Here is a 25,725-nt window from a genome sequence, read left to right on the forward strand (position 1 = left end):
CTAATTTGCATATTCATTTAAATGAGGCAAGGGTGTAGAGATACATTTCAAGGAAAAAACGTTTAAATATGTATAATTTTGAAGATCAAAGATGAGTTTTAAGGGATAAAATGATTGACTACATAGGGGACTTTAATCTTCTGAACTAAATAGGCCTATGATAAATGTAATATAGCCTAACGTTTTATATTTCACCTGGAAGATAATTATTTACCTGTATATTTTTTTCTTCAGCAAAAAAAACAAAAAAGGATGTGGATGTGGATGACAATAGTTTCATCACCATACTTCCATCGAAAGCCATTATTTTCATAATTTATGAGTGAGAACGGTACAGTACAGGCTGCTCAAAATGCACGCGCTCCTGTAAAATGAATCCCACAAGATTTCATACAACCACCCTATCACCTGCTTCTGAATATGTTTCTCAATGAATAATTCAACAATGTAGCCTACGTGCGCATCCTCCTGTACAAATGCAGCGTTTCTTGTCTAATAGGACCAAAGAGCAAGAAAACGCAGCTGGAGAATATGTGTAGCAGTGGGAAGACAGTGACTGACGACCTGCCATGAGGCAGCAGGGAGATGCCAGCGCACCGTGGAGTCAATCGGTGTGTCACGTCAAACTTCTGATTTTAGTCCTAGTTGAGAAGTTTTACAGTACTAGAGTGAAAGGTAGTCAGTGACAGCAAGGGGACTGTGACAGGAGATGGTGGAGACGTCAGATTTGCCTCCTACTTGTGGAGAGATCCTACAGTGCATTGTGCTGCACTGTAACACAAGAAGTTTTTTGGTTCTTTCTCTTGCTTTTACATTCTATATTCAGTTTATTTTGCAACACAGAAGCTGTTTTCTGTGAATGTGCATGACTTCTGATTCAACTATCAGTAATGCATTGCCGGAACACGCCCCCCTCAGCTGGATTGAGTGGCAGAAGAGCTGCTGCGTGACTGGAGTTAAAGGGTTAGTTCACCCAAAAATGAAAATTCTGTCAGTAATCACTCACCCTCATGTTGTTCCAACCCCGTAAGAGTTTCGTTCATCTTCAGAACACAAATGAAGATATTTTTGATGAAATCTGAGAGCTGTCTCACTCCTCCATCCATAGGCTTCTCTGTAATTGAAACTTGCCGGCCCAGAAAGTTAGTAAAGACAATGTTTAAAATAGTCCAAGTGACTACAGTGGCTCAACCTTAAGTTTATCGAGCGATGAGAATACTTTTTGTCGAAAAATAACGACTTTATTCAACTATTCATTTTCTTCTGTGTGGGCCTCTGAGTGAGTTCACATAGTGTAACAGCGCAGCGCTTCTTGGTTGTACATCAAGCTCACTATTGGCCAGCATCACACACATGACTAGCGTCGGCCATTAGTGAACCTACTTTCTGATGTACAACCCAGAAGCGCTGCGCTGTTACACTACGTGAACTCACAAGTCGTTATTTTTGGGGGGGTTTTGCCGGCAAGTTTCAATTACAGAGAAGCCTATGGAGGAGTGATCCAGCTCTCAGATATAATCAAAAATATCTTTATTTGTGTTCCGAAGATGAACGAAAGTCTTACGGGGTCGGAACAACATGAGGGTGAGTAATTACTGACAGAATTTTCATTTTTGGGTGAACTAACCCTTTAATATGCGAAAACTGCAAAAATGCGAGTAAAACAAACGATTATCAGTTTAAACTAAAGGTTGGACTCAATATAGTGTTCCTTACAACTTACCAAAGATCCAGTGATCCATGGATATTGACATGCAGCCAGGAATCGTGTTTCCTGACATTTATATATGTGCATGATTTTGACGCAGGGGAAATACATAAAGCAAAGCCTGTGAACACTTTATATAAATACAAATAGTTCTAAATCCATGTGATCACTTATGTTAATGTTATTTATTTCATCATATAATCCAGCCCTAAAACTTAGTTTATTTAAAAACATCCAATATGCAGAATATACGATGATAAATGTTTAATTGATGAGTTGTCAATACAATATAACAATGCAATATATAAGGTTTGATTTTACCCCTAAGTAATACCCCAACTATTTGCCCTTTCAGCATATTGACACAAAATGATAACTGCAAATCCACCTTTCGCTCCCTGGATCAAGTTGTTTCTGTGAATCGCATCGATCCATTTCCTTCTCTGTTCTGTAGCTTTCGGCAGTCTGTAAGAATATGCCTCAGATTTCTTGTCAGATCTATTTGTACAGACCATGGCATAGCTCTTTGCCGTTTTAGATACGTTTTGTGTGTTTTTCATGGCATTCACGCTGAAAACAAATGCTGCCGCTCAGTCTTTTTGGCACTTAGTGGGTGTAACCACAGTCACTGCGGCCTACGGTGACGTCACGCACATACCCTCTATAGACCTTATGTAGCCCCGCCCCTTTTCAGCACTGCGCTTGTGTCTTCCGATTTGTTATGACATCCGCTTCAAACATTACAGTACTCATGATAACTTTTGTTAACTCTAATTAGCTGGTGAAGTGGATTTACTTGTTGTACTTTTCGACAGCGATGCCATAGAAATATGGTAGCGAACGGAGTGGCCAATGCTCTTGCCTCACACAGTCCAGCGAACCCCAAACTTCTGTAACTCTTTTCCCAAGATTCCGCCCACACATGTGCAGGATCGTTCTTCAGAAGAACAGCCTGCACATTAAAGCCCCACACAACCAGAACACACGAAAGAACATACATGCACCTAAGTCTTTAGACTTACTACAATATACTTCCACAAAAACGGAAGTTCAAACACAAAATTCTAAAGGTGGCTGCGTGCTTGTTTCTCTGGAGCATAAGATCTATAGAGGTTTACCCAACTATGACGACTTCCACTTCTGAGAAACCCAGATATGTGAAAGGGTCCATAGCTTCCGGCGAGCAGCTGAAAATATGTTTTCAGACCTGAAAGTTTTTTTATTACCATGGATCATTTAAAACAAACAACCTCCGGAGAATCACCGGCTGTAAAACAACAACAACAAAAAACTTGATTTATTTGTTCACCCACTGATGTCATAAATCCACGTGTTTACCGGTGCCTCAGATCACATTCATCCACTCAGTGGAGATGTTCTGTCCAAAACATGGTGCTATTCTATTCTTAACCACTAGGGGTCCATAATTAACAGTGTCTCTTTCATTTTTTAATGAAATATATAATTTGTTGTTTTTTTCCTCCTGCTTCATTATTCTTGAACTAGTGAATGGGTAACCAGATTAACCTCAAACCTGCAGAGACTGTAAGCCTCATAACTCCATTAGCTCTGACTCCCATCTGTTTCCCAAAAGCCCTTCCTGCCGCATCAGCTGCCTGGCATCATGCCGCCCGATGTGCCCGGTGTATGTGTAATACTGAGAGAGATTAAATAAGAAAAAGCTTCTCTTCTGCAGAACAAGCAGTTCAAACTTTGCCTTTTGATGTATTTGCAGTCAGGAGCAGCTGCCAGCTGAGTGCACTCTGAGGTGTGTGTGCCGCTTCTCAAGAAGTATGGATGAATGTGTGTGAAAGGGACAGAAAGCAATAACTTGTACAAGTCTATGCATGCATTAGGTCATAATCCTTCTAAGTATTTTCAGGGAGGTCAAAATGAATACGTTTTGTTTTCTGAATTAAATAAGATAAAATACAATAAGAAAATCATATTTTGCAGTGAAACAGACAAAACATTCAAAATCGAGCGGTTTACATGGCTTCAGTATTGCATACTGTACACAGTATGTAATCTGGATTGTGTTTTATTCAGATGCTTTGTATCCGCTTCAATTAAATGCATCTTGAAGGGATAGTTCACCCAAAAATGGAAATTCTGTCATCATTTACTCACCCTTAAGTTGTTTCAAACCAGTATGAATTTCTTTCTTCTGCTGAACACAAAAGATAGTTTGAAGAATATTTGTAACTAAACCGTTGTTGGGCACCATTGACTTCAATAGTATTTTTTTTTTTCCATACAATGGAAGTCAATGGGGTCCATTAACTGTTTGGCTACCGACATTCTTCAAAATATCTTCTTTTGTGTTTAGCAGAAGAAAGAAATTCATACAGATTTGGAACAACTTGAGGCTGAGTAATTGATGACAATTTTCATTTTTGTGTGAACTATCCCTTTAAGAATAAATAAATATTTGAACAAGACAAATCTACTAAGTAAAAAAATATATATTTTTTGCATTGAATGAAACATAAAACTAACAGTCGAGGGGTTTATTTGCTTCAGCATTGCATACTATAAGTAACCTGGATTGTGTTATGGATTTTTATTCAGCTTCTTTGTATCTTACCAATAAATCACCACATTTTAGACATTTCTAAGGAAAGCGTCTTCAGACCCTTCAGACCTTCAGTTTCACCTCCTATTATAGAATAGAAGAGTCACTTGGTTCAATCGGCTCTTTCTTTATGGAGGCACCTTCCAAAATATTTTCAAAGTAAGCTCTTTGAATCCCCACAGAGGCTTGAAAGTTGACATTTTCACAGGCGGTTTGGTCAAAAGTAATTGAAGATATTTGCGTTGCTGGAGCCAGAACCAAAGCTGCATCTTCAGCCTCCTTCGCTATTAGGCACAGCTCCCCTAAAACCTCACCCTCGTTCACAGTTTCCTGAGCGGAACACGTTTTTGTGCAGACGCCTGTCTTTTTTTCTACAGGACCCTCCTTCACCTCAGTCCCGACCTGCCCATTAGTCTGCCTCACAATGTCTGTCCCACACAAGACGATCTCCTGCCTGTTGTCAAGGGTGACAGGTGTGTCCACCTCCTCTCCGCCTCCATCTGGACAGGGGTGGGAGCCGCGCCACATGTTCGGGAAGCTGTCATTGCCAGCTGTGTCCTGCTCCCATGGCGATGGCCCTCCTCTTCCTGTCCTGTCATCTGAGCCAATCAGGGGGACAAAGAAGATTAATGGACATTGTGTTAGTGCCATGCTAATGGAATGGAGCCCTGCGAGGCAAATGTGTCGTTTACCACAGTAGTGAAGCTCAGTTAAGAATTCATACCATGGTGAGTTGCGCTTGGCCAACGGGAGAAAACTGAGGGCCACAGCGGTACAATCCAGAGATCACATTAGAGATTTTGTTATTGGTGTCTGCTAAAGGTGAAGTATGTAGTTTCTGTGACACTAGCGCCACCTAGCGGAATTACAAAAATAAAGCAACTTTGCAAATGCCCCTTTCGCGTATACAGCTCTTACGGGGACATAAAGGCATGTCTCAACAGGTAAGAATAGGCTACTTTCAATAAGGTCCAACATATTAAGAATACGTTTAGCCATGTTGCTATGTTTCATATTAAGAATACGTTTAGCCATGTTGCTATGTTTCATTGTCTAGAGCGAACACAAGCATCTCGGTTATACCGGGCGAATTTTTTGACATAATGTGCCACAACAGTTTGATGTGGCCTAACTGGATGCATCAAAGGCCCTGTTTACACCTGGTATTTAGATGTGTTTTGGCTACATTTAAATCACTCACAATTCATACATAGTGACAAAGCATGTGTAAGTTTCAAATAGCACACCAGCAAATAAAATACACACAACAAAGGCATCCAGCTGGGAAAAGGAGTGTGACGGCCTATCAGCGATGGCAACAGCTTAGTTCTGCCTCTCCTCTGCATCATTGATGCCTATTCTGCTGGATTACTGACCCATATTTGAGAGCATTCAGCTAAAAGGTTAAACACTGCATGCAGCTTATTTGTGGGACAACAGAAACGAGAAATACCACTTTACATAGAAGCATCCATATTTATGGGGCAGTCCTGACTGCAAAACACGCCCCAAAAGTTGGTGAATGTCAGCGAACGAGAATTCACTAGCATTTGCCAAATGCCATGACATTTGAAAGGGATTGGGCGTTCATCTGGCCTGACCAATGAGAGTATGCGTGAAGGATAGGTGTGATAGCAAAGGGAGAAGAGGGGTGGGCTGGTCAGAGAATTAGCTAATTACAGCTCTTCAACCTCTTGGCGGGATGATTAGCAAATGGCAGATTTGGTTACACACAATTACACACGCTCACCTGCAGGAGGTCGTGGGTTAGTGGTTTTCTGTGCTTCTGGCTGATGCGGATGGTCAATAGAGCACACAGGAGTGGCACTCAGAGTGATGGCATCTCTGCCTCCTGTTGAACGCCACAGAGAGGAGCTTGACATCATTTACAGTGTGAAAGGACTGTTATGAATGCAAACTACCAATAGATGATGAAGAGAATGAATCTCTTTTATATAACCAGATGTACAACACACTTAAACGTGCAGTAAGCGATTTCTGAGGAACACTGTTGAAAGTGGATTGGACAGAGCACCACAGCACACTTGTAGCCAATCAGCAGTAGGGGGCGTGTCCACTCATGATGGGGGAGAAGAGAGAGCTAGAGGGAGATCAGAAGAAGGACTGTAGAAAGAGAGATCGCGGAGAGACATTACAAAAGAAAAAAGGAATATTACTTTAAAAAGAAGGGTTCTGATCAGACAAGAAATTTAAGATCAGCGTTAATATTAGAAACGCTTTCCAGCGCTGGAGAGACAGAAGCGGGAAGGCCTGAAAATGAATGCAGAGGTTGTGTTGTCCCTGCTCCATACGTGAGTAACATTGGTTTTGCTATGTTTCACAGAATCAAGATATGCTGGTGTTGTAATGTTAGCTATAGTAACAGGGCAGGTTTGAGTGTCATTGTTTGCCTGAAGCTGGTGTGCTTCTTGTGACCAACAATAAACAATGAACTCTTGCCTTTATATACTCTTGTGTACTGCATGTTCATTTTTTTGTTCTTCCTTGTCGTTTGTTCATCATCTTCAGCTTCAGCTATGATTAAGAGACATCCACTCTTGCATTATGTGCTTGTGCATTTTGGAGGCGGAGCAATGAAGGGAGGGATGCGTTTGTTTGGGCTGATCTCAAATAGCAAGAGTTTCTCAGATCTGGCTTACTGCACCTTTAAGGGAATAAAAAAACAACTTCAATAATACAGTGTAAAAATATTAGTAAAATAGTAAAATATTAATAATAATAATGTTGTTTCATAAAATGTTATTTAAAATGAATTAAATGATAAACAAATTACATAATTATTAGTGCACACAATTTGTAATGCATTTCCATCAAATCAAATCAAATAATATTTCTAAATATATAAATTTGCACATTGGCACATCAAATTATGTGTACATTAATTTTACTTTGAATTTTAAATTATTTAATTATTCTTTTTTTACATTTATTTAATTAGATATTGTAAATAAAATAAAAAAATAATGTACATTTAATACTATAACAGTAGGTGGCTTACGACTGCTCTGAGCAGGATGTGTGTCTGCTGCAATGTGTAAAGATGCAATGGTAGTTGTAAGATAGTAAGCCATTAAAATGACTTAAATTATAATATGAAAAAACATACACATACATACATATACATATACACACACATATATATATATATATATATATATATATATATATATATATATATATATATATATATATATATATACACACTCACCTAAAGGATTATTAGGAACACCTGTTCAATTTCTCATTAATGCAATTATCTAATCAACCAATCACATGGCAGTTGCTTCAATGCATTTAGGGGTGTGGTCCTGGTCAAGACAATCTCCTGAACTCCAAACTGAATGTCAGAATGGGAAAGAAAGGTGATTTAAGCAATTTTGAGCGTGGCATGGTTGTTGGTGCCAGACGGGCCGGTCTGAGTATTTCACAATCTGCTCAGTTACTGGGATTTTCACGCACAACCATTTCTAGGGTTTACAAAGAATGGTGTGAAAAGGGAAAAACATCAAGTATGCGGCAGTCCTGTGGGCAAAAATGCCTTGTTGATGCTAGAGGTCAGAGGAGAATGGGCCGACTGATTCAAGCTGACAGAAGACCAACTTTGACTGAAATAACCACTCGTTACAACCGAGGTATGCAGCAAAGCATTTGTGAAGCCACAACACGCACAACCTTGAGGCGGATGGGCTACAACAGCAGAAGACTCCACCGGGTACCACTCATCTCCACTACAAATAGGAAAAAGAGGCTACAATTTGCACGAGCTCACCAAAATTGGACAGTTGAAGACTGGAAAAATGTTGCCTGGTCTGATGAGTCTCGATTTCTGTTGAGACATTCAGATGGTAGAGTCAGAATTTGGCGTAAATAGAATGAGAACATGGATCCATCATGCCTTGTTACCACTGTGCAGGCTGGTGGTGGTGGTGTAATGGTGTGGGGGATGTTTTCTTGGCACACTTTAGGCCCCTTAGTGTCAATTGGGCATCGCTTAAATGCCACGGCCTACCTGAGCATTGTTTCTGACCATGTCCATCCCTTTATGACCACCATGTACCCATCCTCTGATGGCTACTTCCAGCAGGATAATGACCCAAGTCACAAAGCTCGAATCATTTCAAATTGGTTTCTTGAACATGACAATGAGTTCACTGTACTAAAATGGCCCCCACAGTCACCAGATCTCAACCCAATAGAGCATCTTTGGGATGTGGTGGAACGGGAGCTTCGTGCCCTGGATGTGCATCCCACAAATCTCCATCAACTGCAAGATGCTATCCTATCAATATGGGCCAACATTTCTAAAGAATGCTTTCAGCACCTTGTTGAATCAATGCCACGTAGAATTAAGGCAGTTCTGAAGGCGAAAGGGGGTCAAACACAGTATTAGTATGGTGTTCCTAATAATCCTTTAGGTGAGTGTACATATATACATACATACATACATACATACATACATACATACATACATACATACATACATTTACACCGCTCTCCTAACACAAAAGGTGACATTTTATAGAGGTACTGCACTTAGGCCACATACACTCACACACAGAAAGTGACTACAGCTCCCTCATCTGTCTTCATTAGTACTGGCTGCATGCATCACAGGTTAATGCCATATGTTGCCCACAGGGGACTGAGCACTATATGCTGGTGCCATCATAACACTGGCCACCAGTGCTTCCATGCTTCCACTGTCTGATCAGTTTAAACACTGCTTTCTAGGGCCACTGTGGTATGAAATATAATAAACAAGAGAGTCGTGCAGTGAATAGGAACCACAGCAGCGTAAAGCAGCACTGAGCTTAAGAGATCAACATGAACATGGATTGTAAGCCTTGTTGCCACAAAAAGTGTTTGGTTACTTAAAAGTAATATTTAACACTACAGCACGTACTGTATCAAATTTAATATGCACGTTTCTAAGGACTATTATCAATTTGGTTGCTGAAAAACCTGTTGCACACAATCTTCTAAATGCCTGTGTCTTTTTGCTGTGAAATCGTGACTGATTTTTATTAAGTAAACATAAGAATAAGTTTTCTATTACGATTTCAAGATGAATACTTACTGGACTAAAGTAACTTAGGTTTACCTGATTATCCATACATCTTTAATTAGTTTTTTGTTGTTGTTTAAAAAAAACATGTTAAAATGCGAGTATCAAATATGATCCATCAGGCTTATGAGGAACGTTTATTTGTTCATCTCTCAATCATCATTGCTTAGTTTTATGATCAAAGCTCTGCAGTTTCTATATAATGCAAAGCAATACATTTAAATATCATCTTACTAAAACGTATTATTGGGTGTATAGAGTGACAACTGATAATTATGCATTTTATGTAATTAGTCTGCTGCAGTGTTATAAAGATCTCATTGATTTACTTTACAAGCTATCAGAATTTCAACTTTTTGGCCATATAAATATCAGCAACTGCACCAAATTGCACATTTTTGCTCAGTTTGAGCATCTGAATAAAATGTAAGTGTTTTCTCCTATTCAAGCTCTATTATTTTTAGATTTTGTCTAAAAGTTCAATGAGCTATTGGATTTTTAAAAAATTTGATTTTTCTGACTATAATTTAATATGTCAGGCTTTATAGGGTTAAAAACATCACTGCAATAAAATAACTAAATTGGTATCAATTAAAAAAAATATATAACCAGTTTTTAACCAGTCAATGACGTCCGAAACAACATTTTACTGTATATTCAAACAAAACGGAGACATTTTTTCAAAAATCTCTTCATACAGGTATGGAACAACATGAGGGTGAGTACTGGTAAATGATGACAAAATGTTCGTTTTTGGGTTGACTATCCCTTTAAGAGTGGTTTGAGGGGCCAAAAACTTTTTGGCCACACTTTATGTAAATCTCCAGAAATGATCCTAGATTGACAGCTGACAGCAGCCATGCGCCTCCATATGTTCCTCTGGACTTGAAGATCTCAAGAGAGGGTTTATTTTTAAGAGGCACTGAAATGATGCTTAAGCAGCTCTAAGCTCAACTTCCTTTGTTTGAAAAGGTCATTATTGTGTTATGGAGACTGGCTTCTGAGCTAATTAAAAAGCCGGGCTAATTCTGTATGCCGAACAGCATGGGGCTTCACTGCGGCTGCTTCATGGCCCGCTGTGCAAAACAGGATGGATGGATGAGAGGCGATCCCCACCTGGCAGCTGCCCATCCATCCATTCATTCCCTGCTTGTCCCTGCCTCACACTGGGGAACAAAACCATCTAGTTTTATGGACAAACCGAGCTTTGCGTCACATCGTACGGCTTGAAGTCACAGAAGTCGCTGCAGAAGACTGCTAATTTCCTCTCATGGTGACTTCTGAAACATTTCAAACAAGAAATGATCTCTCTCACTTGTTGTTTTGTCATTGCGATGACAGGTAAGAGGAGTCGTAAGGGGAAAACAAGTTTAAGTCAGACAGGCTGTTCTGACAGGACTGCAGTAGTCAACGAGGAAACAAGTACAACCTGTCAACTAAACAGACAACAAGAAAAAAGGATGGGGATGTCCAAGATCTGAAAGAAAAACTCTTCTATTTTCTTTCTCGAATGCACTCACTTTGTCCATGCTAAGCACACTTAAGCATACTTTTAAAAATAGTACTTATTACAGAAATAATATACTTTAAAAGAATATACTTATTTGATAGCTGAATGTAAAGTTTTCAGACACTTAAATGCATGTTATTTGCAATGTTAAAATGCAATTAGCTGAACTGTAAAGTGCTTTTTTGACCCACTTATTAAGATTTTTCTTTATATCTAGGCCTAACTTCAAAATTACTTAAACTGTCTTTTTAAATATCAAACAATATAAAATCCATTTCTATTGTAATATAATTTCTATTGAAACTTATAAGTCATGTATTTTGATATATTTAGTATTACACATTTGTAATGATGAATTTGCAATTTAGTCAATTTAAAAATATGAACTTTAAATGTAATATTGAATAACACACTACAGCTCAAATTATAATCAAGTACTTTACATGTGGTTTAATATGTGAGTCAACACATCAAAATAAGTGCATTTCTTTAAAGCACGACAAAAGATTGTTAAAACAAAGCTTTAAAATGTACTTTATAGTAAAACTTTTAGCTTGGCATTTACTAAGTGCACTTTTTAAAAGTGTACTTAAGTGTGTTGTAGTCTCTTAAACTAAAGTGGCTTTTTATTGCTATCAAATTATTTGCAAGTATAGTTTAAAAAAAAAAAACATTTTAAGATCTGAAGTACACTTCAAATGCACATTCAATATAAATAAGTGCACTTCTTTTTCACAAGTGGCCAATATGTATTATACTGACACCTATTGGCATGGAGGCACACACCAAATCAGCTTTTATTAGGCTACTATTAGTCTCCATCTCATGTGAGTGACTTTAAACATTTTGTACCAAAAGTACTATTCATTTCTTTAGAGTTAAAACTTCTTTAATGATGGAATAAAAATTGCGAGTGCACTTTAAACTGATTTCCCCCGTTCATTTCTGCAAGGCCACCAACTCTGCCTTTCGATCACTTTCAAATACTGAGTTGTGATCCTCTCTCTCATCCACAAAGTTCCCTAATAATACCACATTCCCCAAATGTGTTTGTAATGTGGGCAATCAGTTTCAGTAATGGATGCCTGTCAGTTTTATGGGCAGAATGACAGTCTTATGACATGTGAGCGTGTGATCTGTGCTTCAGTGACAGTGCTTTACTACCCTCTTGTGGACGGCGACTGCAAGTACTTCTCTTGTACTGGTGCTTGTACTGCCATTTTACAAAAGTAGGCCAATGTAGACACTTATTAAATGGCCCATATGCCATATAAAATTAAATGAGGTCCTTGAAACTAAACTTTAATCGTTTCATTAGTGGTGCTTGCCAAGTCAAGCATCACTTCAACTATTGCTCATACTTAAGGTTTGGGATTTGAACCAATGTCTAACTGTAAGAATTGTACCCTTTACTTTTCTAAGTGACCAGACTTGCAAGTTTTGCCCGGTGAACAATAAAATGGAAGAAACTGGGGCAGGATATAATATACTTTAATGTAATTTCTATAGAATCTTGTGTCATGTATTTGCAATTAATTACACATTTGTAATTAAGTTGCAATTTAGTGCATTTAAATATATATTAACTTTAAATGCAATATCAAATAACACACTACAGTTCAAATTATAATCAAGTACTTTACATGTGCTTTAGTATGTAAGTCACTGCATCAAAATAAGTGTATTGACAAAAAAGCATGACAAAACACTATCAAAACAAAGATTTTAAAATGCATTTTAAAGTAAAACTTTTAATTTGATATTTAAAAGGTTATAGGTTTGGTCTAAACTGTAACTTTTTGTGCTACAGAGAAGAATGACACCTCAAATCAAACAGCTTGTTGAGTCCCATCTAGAGACTAGAACAGGGGTGGGCAAACTTTTTGGCTCAAGGGCCACACTGGGTTTTAAAAATTTGACAGAGGGCCGGCCCAGTAGCAGATTATGAAGCACGATCTAAAAGCCGGACGATAAAGGTCGGTAAAAGGAATCAGTCAGGATACATCCACAAATCCAGAGGAGCAAAGAAACTAAATAGCAGACAAATCAAAGGAAAAACTAAGGTGTGCAAGCGGTTACCAAACATTTTTTTTCTCATTGAGTTCCCAAAAAAGGAAAAAACATTAACGTGCAACAAGTCTATGCGCTTAAGTCGCTGTCTGTTTGGTTTCCATGGTGACGCGTCATTGCTTGTTACATGACACACCGCAGCCACAACAGCGCTGAATGACTAATGATCTGCTTTTATGTCATTTTTCCTTTTTTACATTTGTTAGCTATGGCATGCAATATCTGATATTCCGATTGTCAAATATATGCAACGCAATATATATATATATATATATATATATATATATATATATATATATAACGCAAAGTATTGCAAGAAAAAAAGGCAAAATTAATGCGATCTTAAGAATTTTTTTTTAAATACTCGGCGGGCCGGATTAAACAGCCTAACGGGCCGCATGTGGCCCGCGGGCCGTAGTTTGCCCACCCCTGGACTAGAACATCATTATTGCATTCAAGGCTACAATTCTATCCTACAAACAAAAAGATATTAGATAATTAGATATCCGATAATGTGAGGGTATACGGACAATTAATTCTAGTTACAATTGAACAATATGAACAAATGGAAAATGAAAAGCACAAAAACATGATCAACATGCAAGAAACTCTTACCTGGGAGACTCCAAAGTCCCGAAATTTCCAGAGTCTTCAACTTCATCTCCAAATCAGCAACTCGGTTTCCCAGAATTCTATAATTTACAATAAATTCACCCAATACAGATTTTTGTATAACATGAGACATATTTCTTTCAACACTTTGTGTATGAAGCCTGCAGGTAAGATATTTAAAGGGATAGTTCACCCAAAAATTAAAATCCTGTCATCATTTACTCACCCTCAAGTTGTTAGAATTTCTTTCTTCTGTTAAACACAAAAGAATATATATCGAAGAATATGGGTTATTTTTCCATACAATGGAAGTCAATGGGGTCCATCAACTGTTTGGTTAACGACATTCTTCAAAATATCTCCTTTTGTGTTCAGCAGAACAAAGAAATTCATACAGGCTTGGAACAACTTGAGGGTGAGTAAATGATGACAGCATTTTCATTTTTGGGTGAACCATCCCTTTAAATGTTGATTTTTTAAAATACACTGGTAAAAAAAAAAATTTGTAAATATAAAAATAAGAATAAAATAAAATAAAATTTTGTAAATAAAAAAGTTGTAAATAAAGATTATTTGAGTATGTTTTACAAGAAAATTATATTTCAGTCTTTCTACTTCAAAATAACATGTTTAATTCAACGTGTTACTTGCTGTCTGAAATTGTGAAATTTACTTGCGAGTGAAAATTGTTTCTACACCAAACTTTTTTTCAGTGTACAGGCTATTTCTGAACTGTCAGTGCAAATATAGTTACACACAAACCTGTTGGTCTGTCTTTGGTGTTGAATGATTATGTTCTTCTCATGAATGGTCTCCAGTAAGGCTGTCGCTAAAGACTTCAGGTCTGAGATAGACTGAGGTGTGACTGGTAAACTGCAACCATTCTCCTCTGACAGCAACCCTTGCACTGCAGACAGCAGGAATAGAGGCGTATTTGAGTGAATAAACGTACACAAGTGTATGCAGTCATTTGATATGCTGTATAGCAACATTGCTTTGCTTCTAAGCCTTCCAAGAAAAAAGCAATCACATGACTCAAGCACCTTGTTTAGGAGAGAGGACTCCAGTAAGAGCGCTGCTGTTAGACTTGCAGGAGATTTCAGGATTTCTTCTTCGATCCAGAGCAGTCTACAAGATATTCAGGAAGACAGCAATATTGCAAATACAGAGAAATATTACAATATGAATTATACAATTTTATAATAATAATAAAAATGAAACAATAAAATATTAAAGCTGTGTAAAAGACTTATCGGCCTTACCTTATATTTCTGTATGTTACTCTTCAACAGGCTGACCTCCTCTTGAACTTGTTTTAATCTCTCATGCAAGTATCTGCAATATGACAAAAGCTTTTGTTGCATGGAAAAACACATCTCATCTAAACTGAAAAAAGACCACATGCATGCAAACCACAACTGCTTACAAAACACATTCAGTCTAAATCTCCGGATTTTTTGTTTTAAAGGGGTGGTTGATTATGATTTCACTTTTTTAACTTTAGTGTGTAATGTTGCTATTTGAGCATAAACAACATCTGCAAAGTTACAACGCTCAAAGTTCAAAGCAAAGGGAGATATTTGCTTTTAAAGAAATTGCTTTTTAAGGACTGCAACAAATGGCTGGTAGGGACTACATGACGTTCCTCCTGGGTTAGTGACATCACCAACCCTAAAATTTACATAAACCCCGCCCCCGGAACACGATTTATAGATGATCAAGACAGAATATGCTAATCAATGACTAGAAGATAACTACACATAAGCTACATAAATTCATCAACTAACCATTCAGAAAGGTTGTCTACATGTCACTTCTTCTCGAGTTTCTCCATCATTGTCTGACTCCGGTTTGAACATAAAAGGCTAAAAGGTTTTGAAATTTTCAGTGCATGTCTTTGCGAGGTAAAAGGACACGAACTGTTGAAGCTCCGCCCTCTGTGCCGGGAGCAGCAGCTCATTTGCATTTAAAAGAACACACACAAAAAACTTGCGTTTTTGCTCACCATCAAAAAGTGACAACTTTAACATGATATATAAAAATATCCGTGAGGTATTTTGAGCTAAAACTTCACAAACACACTCTGGGGACATCAGAGATTCATTTTACATCTTGTGAAAAGGGGATTATACCACCCATTTAATGGCTAAAACCTTGCTAAATGTCTAACTAAAACCAGCTTCAGATGTTTTTAAATGGATTCCAACTGGTCCTTTCTGGTAGCTAGCCATGACTGGTCTAAATGATCAATCAGCTGCTACCTTAAACCAGCAGCAAACCGCCTACAATGATTCAAAAACCAGTTTGAACACTTTAATATGATTCTTTACAAAAAAATTAAAAAAGCTAAAACAACTCAAAATCAAGCTAATTCTAATGCCCTCAATATCTGATGGAGATTTTCTTTCTCTCTAGTTTTTCTTCACTCTCTCCAGGATTCTCATGGACTTTGAAAACCTGGATATATGAGGAAGTTTTCTAGATGTCATGTAAATTAATAAAATCTTAAAATGCCATACGCATTTTTATAAAGAATCAATATTTTTCTAGTTATGCAAAGCTCCAAAATATTGTGAGTAAAAATTTTTTTTTTTAAATCTTTATCCAGTAAATTACATGCATCTAAAAAAGCTCAATTTATTGGTTACAATTTTTATATATATATATATATATATATATATATATATATATATATATATATATATATATATATATATATATATATATATATATATATATATATATATATATATATATATATATATATATATATATTCTTTATCTAGTAAATTCCAACATCTAGAAAGGTCAAATTCACTGGTTAAAAAAAGAGACTGTAAAAATTGTTAGTAAAAAATATGTATTTTTAAATCCTTTATCTAGTAATTTATAAACATCTAGAAGTCAAATTCATTTGTTAAGAAGTGTGGATATTTCTTTTTTTATCCAGTAAACTCCAAACATCTAGAAAAGTTTAATTCATTGGTTAAAAAGACTTGGTAAAAAATGTGAGTAAAAATTATAAAAAACAATAAATAAAAAATACTTATCCAGTAAATTACAAACACCTGGCAAAGTCACACATCCCTGAAAGCTCTTTAATTTTTGGGAATTCTGTAAATTATTTTAATTATAATTATTTTAGTTACTTATTTTAATCTATGGACACACTTAGTTTCTGTAAAAAAAAATAATAATAATAATTTTAAAACTCATTACAGCAGATGAAACCTAGCCTATATGGGTGGGCCATCAAATATTATTGACAACCACTGATTTTTAAACATAATGAAGATATGACAAGCTACAATAACACTCCCTAACTTGTTCTCCATGCAGAGGGCATCCACGTCAATGATGCGCTTCTCCTGGCCTCCCAGGATGTGGTTCAGCTCGAGGTTGAGACGTTCAGCTTTCTCCCTGAACACGGTCCTCTCTGCCTTTATATCCTGCAGTTCGTCGCTCACCATCTTCAGACTGTGTTCAAGGTCTTCTCTCTTAAAAAAACAGTACAAGTAGAAATTCTCACAAAGCGCCATATTTGATTTACTGTGAAAATATATGATTAGAACACAAGAAAGAACTAGAAAAATATGTTTTTCTCATTCACTAGAGAACTAGAGAAGTGCAATAAATAAGGATGAGAATCATATAAAACTTAGAAGACACACATGTAGTGCTGCTTTCTCCAGTTGCCTGACCAGATCCTCACGCTCATGAACAGGGAAATGTCTGAATCCGACTTCATCATCTCCAAGCCTCTGTTTTGTGATGGTCATTCTTAACAGCTATGAAAAGAAGATCACAACAGGGATAAGAAAAGAACACATCCGTTCAAATGTTTTAGATCGTCAGATTTTTTAAATGTTTTTTAAAAGAAGTCTCTTCCGCTCACCAAGGCTGCAAACATAAACATTTATTATTATTATCAATATTGAAAACAGTTGTATACAATTTCTTTTCAGGATTCTTTGATAAATAAAAAGTTCAAAAGAACAGCATTTATCGGAAATAGAAAGCTTTTGTAACATTATGCACTACCGTTCAAAAGTTTGGGGTCAGTAAGAAATTTTTGGAAAGAAATGAAAGAAAATAATACTTTTATTCAGAAAGGATGCATTAAAATTTACATGAAGAAATTTGATAGTGGAAAGACCGAAGCCATCTCCAGAGCGCAAACGGAACTGCTCGTGCGCGAGGTAGAAGTGCGCAAGCAGATCATCTACCGGACAAGCCGGATTCCACCAGAACTTTATGTACACAATAATAATCTTTTACATCCTTTTATGTAATCCTTTTATTTTAAATATTTGCCATGTTTGTGTGCTGCTGTACGTGCGTCCCTGTGTGTTTAATAAGCACAGCACGTTGTGGACCCGCCTATATGCGCACATTACTAACGTGCTCTTTAATTAACAAAAAAATATATTGCGCCATTGACTTTAGACCAGGTTTCAGTTGGTCAACGGCACAGTCTATTTCTGTTGCCTCAAAATAGCAACGTGCCAAAGAACACACCTCGTTTTCAGACCAGCACACCCATTGGTGCACAGATGGGCGCAAATGCATTTGCTATTTAAACAACGTGGCGCAGGACTTGAAAATGATAACTGTGTCAGGCTGAAACTAGCAAAAAAAACACTCGCGCTTGGCACTGCATTGCATCGGGTGTAAGATAGGGCCCAAAATCTTAAAATGCGCATAAACATACACATATGCGTCCAATTGAGGTGGATAATTTTTTTATTCTTTAAAAAATAAAATTGCATAAACTACAATGGAAACACATTTGATGAACAAATTCTTGAATGTGCAACAAAAAATCTCACGTGACTTTACCTCAACAGAGGATGTGATTGGATAACTGGACTAACCAGCGGACCAATCACGGACCAAGCCACAGGCTTTTCCGGTTGCAGAAACGTATTATTATTTTATTAATGATACTTTGCGCCGGTTTCCCAGGAAGAGAAGATTTTGTTCTCTTGAAAACATGGGATGGAAACTGTGCTTTATTTGCAAATGTTTTAAATGATATTCCAATTTTTTTTAAAGTTTGGATGCAAACATAGCTAATTTGAATAGTTTAATGGGTACCTTATTGTCTCCCTGGGTCTCACTGAGTCTCTGAGTCAGTTCCTTCACCTCTTCAATTAGCTGCTTATTTCTCTCCCTCGAATCCATCAACAATTGAGCCAAATTCACCTAAAAGATAGGGAAAGACAGAAAAACATTGAGAAAAAGAAAGTTATGACCTGCAAGAAGTTGAAAAGTGAAATAACACAAAGTATAAATCAGCTGACCTGATTTCGTTTTTCTGGGGGAAGTGAAGATTCACCATCCTGAAATACATTATAAAGCATACAGATGAACTAAGAAGCCAAGAAATGATCATCACTTTTAAATATAAATAATAATGAATAGTAATCGGTTAGATGACACACAATTAGTTCTCTGTATTTCTTCTTCAAGCCCTGGTGTGTCTCTCGCAGCTGGTTGGCCATCAGTTTGTACTGGTCTCTCTCCTGCTGACAGGTGTCCAGCTCTTTGGACAGAATAAGAAGGCCGTCCTTTTTGCTCTCCAGTTTACGTTTGCATATCAAGAACTGCAGAAACAAGAAACCAGTCTGGACCTGTGCAGTACCGGTCAAAAGTTTGGAATAATGTTTTTGAAAGAAGTCTCTTATGCTCACCGTTCATTTTTCATCATTTATTTGATCACAAATACTGTAAAAACAGTCATATTGTGAAATATTATTACAATTCAAAATAACTGTTTTCTATTTGCACATATGTTAAAATTAATGTGTTCAAATCCTGTAATGGCAAAGCGAAATTTTCAGCAGCCATTACTCCAGTCTTCAGTGTCACATCAGAATCATGGTTTCCACAAAAATATAAAGCAGCACAACTGTTTTCAACATTGATAATAATAAAAAGAAATGTTTCTTGAACAGCAAATCATCATTTTAGAATGATTTCTGAAGGATCATGTGACACTAAAGACTAGAGTATTGATGCTGAAAATTCAGCTTTGCCGTCACAGGTATAAATTACATTTTAAAATATATTCAAATAGAAAACAGTTCATTTAAATTGTAATAATATTTCACAATATGACTGTGTTTACTGTATCTTTGATCAAATAAATACAGCCTTGGTAATCATAAGAGAGTTCAAGCATTATAATGAGGCTTTAAATATTTAATTATCATGCATCAATAGGGCAGGCAGTTAAAAGTTAAATAAAAAAAGTGTTTATTTATAAAGCATTCATTTATAAAGTGCCATAAAACTAACATAACTAACTTTTATGGAGATCAAAAATTTTGTTGCATAAAAAACACATTTCATCTAAACTAGAAAACAAGAAAACATATCAGCAAAACAAAACTGTGTATGATCAGATTAAAAACCACATTAAGTCTAACATATTCATTCATAATTGCTAAAACCTTATTGAAAATTCTAGCTAAAACCACAGATGGTTTTTACATGGTTTCTAGCTGGTCCTTGTTGTCACTAATTTCTCATGGCTGGTCTTCTCTAAATGATCAGAATTAGCTGCTGGTCAGACTAGTAAACACTGGTAGTTCACCTTGAATCAGCAGCAAACCAGCTAAACCACTTTTTCACCAGTGTTTCTATACCAGGGGTCCTCAGCAAACTTCAGAGGGGCCTTAACATGACTAAAATGTATTTAAAATAAGACAAAATAAGCATTACAATAAGCAAAAACAACTAAAAAATAAAAATATTTCTCATTTTAATTTATACCCTTAAATATTTTTTCCTTTCTTTGAAGAACCGGGGTTCCCATGGTCTACTTTTTTAAAAAATATTTAAAACAGAACAAATTTGACGTAGTTTCTAGATTTTAGATTAGTTTTTTTTTTAAGTCGAGAGCACTCTTAAACATAGGCAACATAAAATTCATACAGTTTTTAACAATTTAAAAGCACATTCGATTTTGTATAAAAGCTTGAGTTCAGGTGGTTTTGGCAGCGATGCAGCACCATATGGAAACAGCTATCATCATCACCACCACCACCGTGTTTTAGTAACGCATCACTCACCTCGCTCACTAAACCTTGCCAGTCACTTTCACTTCTTTTGGACGAGTTCATTTCTTCCAGTGTTTGGCGATAATATTTGATGTTATTCAAATCTAAAGCTAGTATTTGCGCGAGCTTTCTGGATAGGCAGAAACTTCACCCTTCCTCTCAGCCACTGTTTACTCTGGGTCAGCTGGTGCACAAGATCCGGGTTTGTGAAACACAGAAGCAGCAGCGATATTCAGAATATTAGTGAGGGCGTGGCGGCGAGTAGCGAATATCAATTAGCGAATTTATCAAACAATGTGCAAGAAAAGAGTAGTTTCTCTCTTCTTCTTCTTCTTCTTCTTCTTCCTTTTTTTTTTTTTTTTTTTTTGTAGAGAGGCATTGTATATGTCCAACCAGTAGATGGCAGACACAAATTATGGGAAACACAAAATACCATTTGAGATGAATAGTGATCAACGTTTGTTCATTGTTTTAAATGAGCCGAATAGTCATTATAACGTATATTTTGTAGGCTACTTATTATTTGCATAATAACAGCCGTTAACTGTTACCCATCTCTTGAATGCACTCAAAGTCGGCAAACTATTAAAAAGATTTCATTACTTCAAACTGTCCACCCAACATTTTTTTTAATTACTTTTTTATATTTTTTTTTATTATTTATTTAACTATTAATATTTTAAAACACGACATTATTTTCTTTTAACTTTTTCAATAATAATTTGAATTAGGCTACAAGTTAATTCAATAGAATCCTGCATAATACATCAGATGTTTTTTGATGGGGAGTCTTACAGTAATGTGCAATTGTCATATACATTATGTAACCAAGCTGGCTTAAAACTGTTTACTTCCTTTTAGATCTGTCCAAAGGGTTATCAAAAGGTGATAAATTAATATATGACAGTTTTTTTCTGGCAATCACAGGTTAAGGCCATGTTTATTTAGTTTGAAAATAAAAATGTCCCCCTCCCCAAAACACTAAAGAGCAACAAACATCACAATAGCATGTTTCGTAGCACTGAGAAGGTTTCATGATCCATAAGGTCAATTGCATGCAATTACAAAATATTTATTTCAAGCTTATATATTTTATAGATTTATGTAACAAATGATTTGTTGAAAGACTAAATGAACTGTTTTTAGCAACTAAGAGAAAACCTAAAATAGTATAAAAGCTTTTCTCAGTGTCAAGTGTACAATTTTTGTGCTCAGTCACTATGTTGAAATTATTGGTGACTGCTGAATTACATTTTATCTCAGATTTACAATCATGATGCCGACTTGATGTCCATCATGACACTTTCTCTGGCATTCCATCCTCTCTCCTTGGCAAACAGGTACACACACCCAAAAAGATCAGGGAATTCAGTCATCAGGTTGATTTTCACAGCATCTGCTTTACTGTGGAGAGAACGTCACACAAACACCACAATCATTGTGCAAGAAAGTCTTATTTAAAAAATAATCACTTACAAATCTATGATACTTCTTCCCTTCTGGCTGTTGATCATTATTGATCAGATGTTACTTTATTTGTCCTCCACCTTGCATCGTAAACATATTACCAGCTCAGGTTATTCATTTTTTATATAATTTAACAGTCTGTCGTTAATTATTTCTGTAACTTACTAATGCGTGTGTAGGTTGCGTATAAAACGCAGCAGGCCCAGTGTGTTCTCAGGATAGACTTTCTTCTTACCATCCAGTTTCTGGACGAGCTCAAATGGCAACTGAGAAAACAATATTTTGACATCATTAAAAAAAAAAAAAAAAAATAAAGCAGCAATGTATTAAGTTAAAGTCTAAATAAGCCATAAGCAGGTTTTCCTGGTTGTTTCCTCACTTCAGGTTGCTCCATGTGTCTGATGAAGCACCAGTTAAAGAAGAATATAAACTGCAGGACAAAACATCTTAATTTATGTATTCATAAGTTATATGGACTGCATTGAGGTTATACTTACTTTAGTTTTCCATTCAGAAAAGCTTTTCCCCTCTGTGTATTTTGCAATGGCAGTAAGGAGCTCCGTATCTGCATTACGACAGTTTTCAGCCTCTTTCTCATTTCCCAAGATTTTCAGATACCGCACTCTCCTGAGATGATTTCAGAAACATTATACAATAAGCTTTATCATCTACAGCTAGATTATGAGTTTTGTCATCTCTATAGTATCTCTAATAAATTGCGATTGAAAACATATTTAGGCTTAAGAGGAATATATTTGGATTAATGTTTCATGAACACTGGACATATTCATTCAAGTTTCGTACTGTATTTCACCTGTAAAATGACATCAAGATCATATTCTACCTTTCATCAGTCCAGAAGAAGGGGTGTGCAAGGGTTTGCTCCACGGTTGGTCTCTCCTCTGGAGTTTCATTGATCATCCACTCGACAAGATCCTTCACTACATCATCATCCAGATGTTCCAGTGAGTATCTTCCTCTTAAAATGTTGGACTCACAATCAACATCTTCACCAAATGGATGGTGTCCTCCAGAGAGAATGTAGTACACTAACATCCCAGCAACCTTCAAAAAGGTTACAGTAGACTAATTCAGAATTATCAGTAAAAACTGGTTACGTGTATGTTGCATTAATTATAATTTTTAATTAAATATCGAAAGCAGAAAAAATGGATAAACAGCTTTAATAATTGATTTCCTAGTGTAGGCAAGCATGAAACTCCCCTTTCCTGTCATTGGTCATCCAAAGATCAAACCGTGCCATCATCAGTTCTTCCTCAGAATCAGAATTATAGTCATCCATTGTTATAGTTGTACACATTCTCAAGTGATTTTTGCAACTACATTTATTATCTTTCTCCTAAAACAAGCAGACTAACAAATGACTTAACACAAACCGTCCAGAGGCAGCATTTAGACTTGCATGGAGGGGACTGATGATGAGAAATAAGCCGAATTCTGTTGTTGTTGTTTTTAAAAAGTCTGAAAAGGAGACATTTTCAAATTTTTCTGCTTTCAAAATTAAATAAAAAAAAGTAACACAACGTTGAAGGACCGAATACACTTTTGAGTTAATTTAATTAATATTGAAAATATACCTGAATGTCTGAGCTCCTCTTGTACCCAGTCTTGACCTTCTCCTTTATGGTCTCTTTTGCCTTCCAGCATCTAGTTCCAGCAATTCTTGTTCGTATGGTGGTTTCACCCTGTTTTAGTCGGCGACTTATGCCAAAATCAGCCAATCTAGCTTTTCCATTTATGTCTGTAACAAATGGAAAGTCCACATTATTTCAAGGAGAAAAATTTGGGATGATATTTTAGTTAGACAGATGTTTCAACTCGGGTTTAACTCCTACCAATCAGAACATTCTGAGGTTTGATGTCTCGATGAAGCACTTTGGTCTGTGGTTGGTGTAAAACCTGTAAGCTGCAGAGAACTTCCTTCACCAGCTTCTTCAGAACCAAACTTCTCTCAGTGTTATCATCTGGTAAATGTTCTTGGATATATTCTTCCAGTGTGTACTCACAAAGCTGAAGTACAAGGTATCCAAAATGCTCATCTTCTGTAAAGTCCACATATCGCACAATGGAAGGACTATCAAGCTGTGGAAGTCGTAGAAATTCCTCCTCATTTTTGAGGTCTTGGTAATTAAACTTATCCATTCGTTTCACAGCCACTTCTGTGCCGTCATCCCTCAGCCCAAGGAAAACTTGCGTTCCATCATCTCCCCTAGCAATCAGAAATTCAGGGTTGAGAACAAGAATAAGACTTCCTAACTTATATGTCTTTTTAGCATCCATGTTAGCTAGCTTCTCAAGCTTAGGTCTCCAACGACGGCTGGTTTGATGCCACCTTCTTGAGTTCTCAGCAGGCTGTGTGAACGGCTGCACACTTGAGTTTGATTCCTCAATGGATTTCACGACAGTGTCTGGATACGGTTCCTCTTTATCTTGCAGCTCAGATTCTTGTGATCCCACTTCTTGCTGGATTTTTTTCTTCTTTTTCTTCTTCTTTTTCTTCTTTCTGCTTGTTGATAGAGCAGCAGTCTCCTCACATAAACTGTCCACTGCACTTGAACCTGCTGGATGTCTCAGTGATTCATCAAACTTGTGCAGCTTTTTTTTCATGACTTCATCCATCTCTGTCTCTGCTTTTATAAGTATCATCTCTGGGATGGGAGACAATCCACAGAATGCAACAAGTTCAGGAGCAAAGTCATTTATATTGGCGAACAGTCCATAGGTCAACATTCCAATTAGACTTGAATAATCAGGACGTGTGAGAGGCAATAGACTTTTGCATAACTTCTCATAGACAGAATTGTTAGTACTCAGTTTCTGCTCAGATGTCTTCTGTATCATGACATTGATTATCTTTAGTATCAGATGATTCACCATTTCCCCTTGTGCATTTCCGAAGCGCTGAAGACTGTTTGTAAGAACTGACACAAGCTCACTGAATACCTGAGACGAGATGCTTTCACTGACACACAAAGCAGCATTTAAACAGTTCAGTGCAATCGGCCAGTGTTCCTGAGGGATTCCTGGGAAGCGCTTGATGAGTCCCTCAATGTATCTGTCTGCACTGTTTATGTCTTTTAACCACTTGATGGCGCTCTGGCGATACTGCTCTGCACCTGAACCTATGACACCAAAGTAGATCTCAAAATAAATCAAATTTTCAAAAGGATCCTCTTGAAAGAAATGTTCCTTAAAGTCTCTGTAAACTTCTGTCTGTTTTTTCATTCGTACAGCAGAATGAAAAGAGAAAGATATACGTACTTTCTCAGACACTTCACCCCGTGAATACAGTCGATTAATCATTCTCTCCACTTTTTTATCAACTTCTGGATTCACCCCATAGTTCCTTACAGGTGAAGCTCCAGCCTTTATAAGTGCTTTCTCAATGTCTTCACGGTCATGATCAACAGCACATTGAAATGGAGTAAAAATTTGTAATCCTTGGCCATTTGGGTTAGCTTTTGCTGCAAGTAATCTTTCCACAATACTCGATCGAACTCCAATCAAACCAGCATAATGTAGAGGTGTTTGTCCATTTGTTGAGGGTTTGTTAGGATCAGCCGACTCTTCAAGTAGATAAGAGCAGATTTCTTCATTTCTGCATATAACTGC

The 25,725-nt window shown here is 36.8% G+C and overlaps 1 protein-coding gene across 4 annotated transcripts; it reads right to left on the reverse strand.

The window, feature by feature from the left end:
- Window positions 1-1,964: 1,964 nt before the first annotated feature.
- On the reverse strand, window positions 1,965-20,999 carry ccdc149a (coiled-coil domain containing 149a). 4 transcript variants are annotated; one of them, XM_081349620.1, is made up of 13 exons: window positions 20,638-20,999; window positions 20,160-20,250; window positions 19,006-19,167; window positions 18,865-18,903; window positions 18,659-18,766; window positions 17,233-17,349; window positions 16,886-17,058; window positions 14,824-14,896; window positions 14,605-14,689; window positions 14,324-14,468; window positions 13,565-13,641; window positions 6,034-6,135; window positions 1,965-4,882 (listed from the first exon to the last, which is right to left on the reverse strand). In XM_081349620.1, the coding sequence occupies exons 3-13, from the start codon at window positions 19,063-19,065 to the stop codon at window positions 4,371-4,373; spliced, it is 1,491 nt and encodes a 496-aa protein (XP_081205746.1). In that variant the 5' UTR covers window positions 19,066-19,167; window positions 20,160-20,250; window positions 20,638-20,999; the 3' UTR covers window positions 1,965-4,370. The 4 variants fall into 4 exon arrangements, with proteins under 4 accessions (XP_081205746.1, XP_081205744.1, XP_081205743.1 ...); XM_081349618.1 differs by lacking the exon at window positions 20,160-20,250 and having other exon boundaries at window positions 20,638-20,994; XM_081349617.1 differs by lacking the exon at window positions 20,160-20,250 and having other exon boundaries at window positions 19,006-19,194; window positions 20,638-20,991.
- Window positions 21,000-25,725: the final 4,726 nt, after the last annotated feature.

This window comes from Scardinius erythrophthalmus (assembly GCF_964197995.2).
Source record: "Scardinius erythrophthalmus genome assembly, chromosome: 2".
Lineage (NCBI taxonomy): Eukaryota > Metazoa > Chordata > Actinopteri > Cypriniformes > Leuciscidae > Scardinius > Scardinius erythrophthalmus.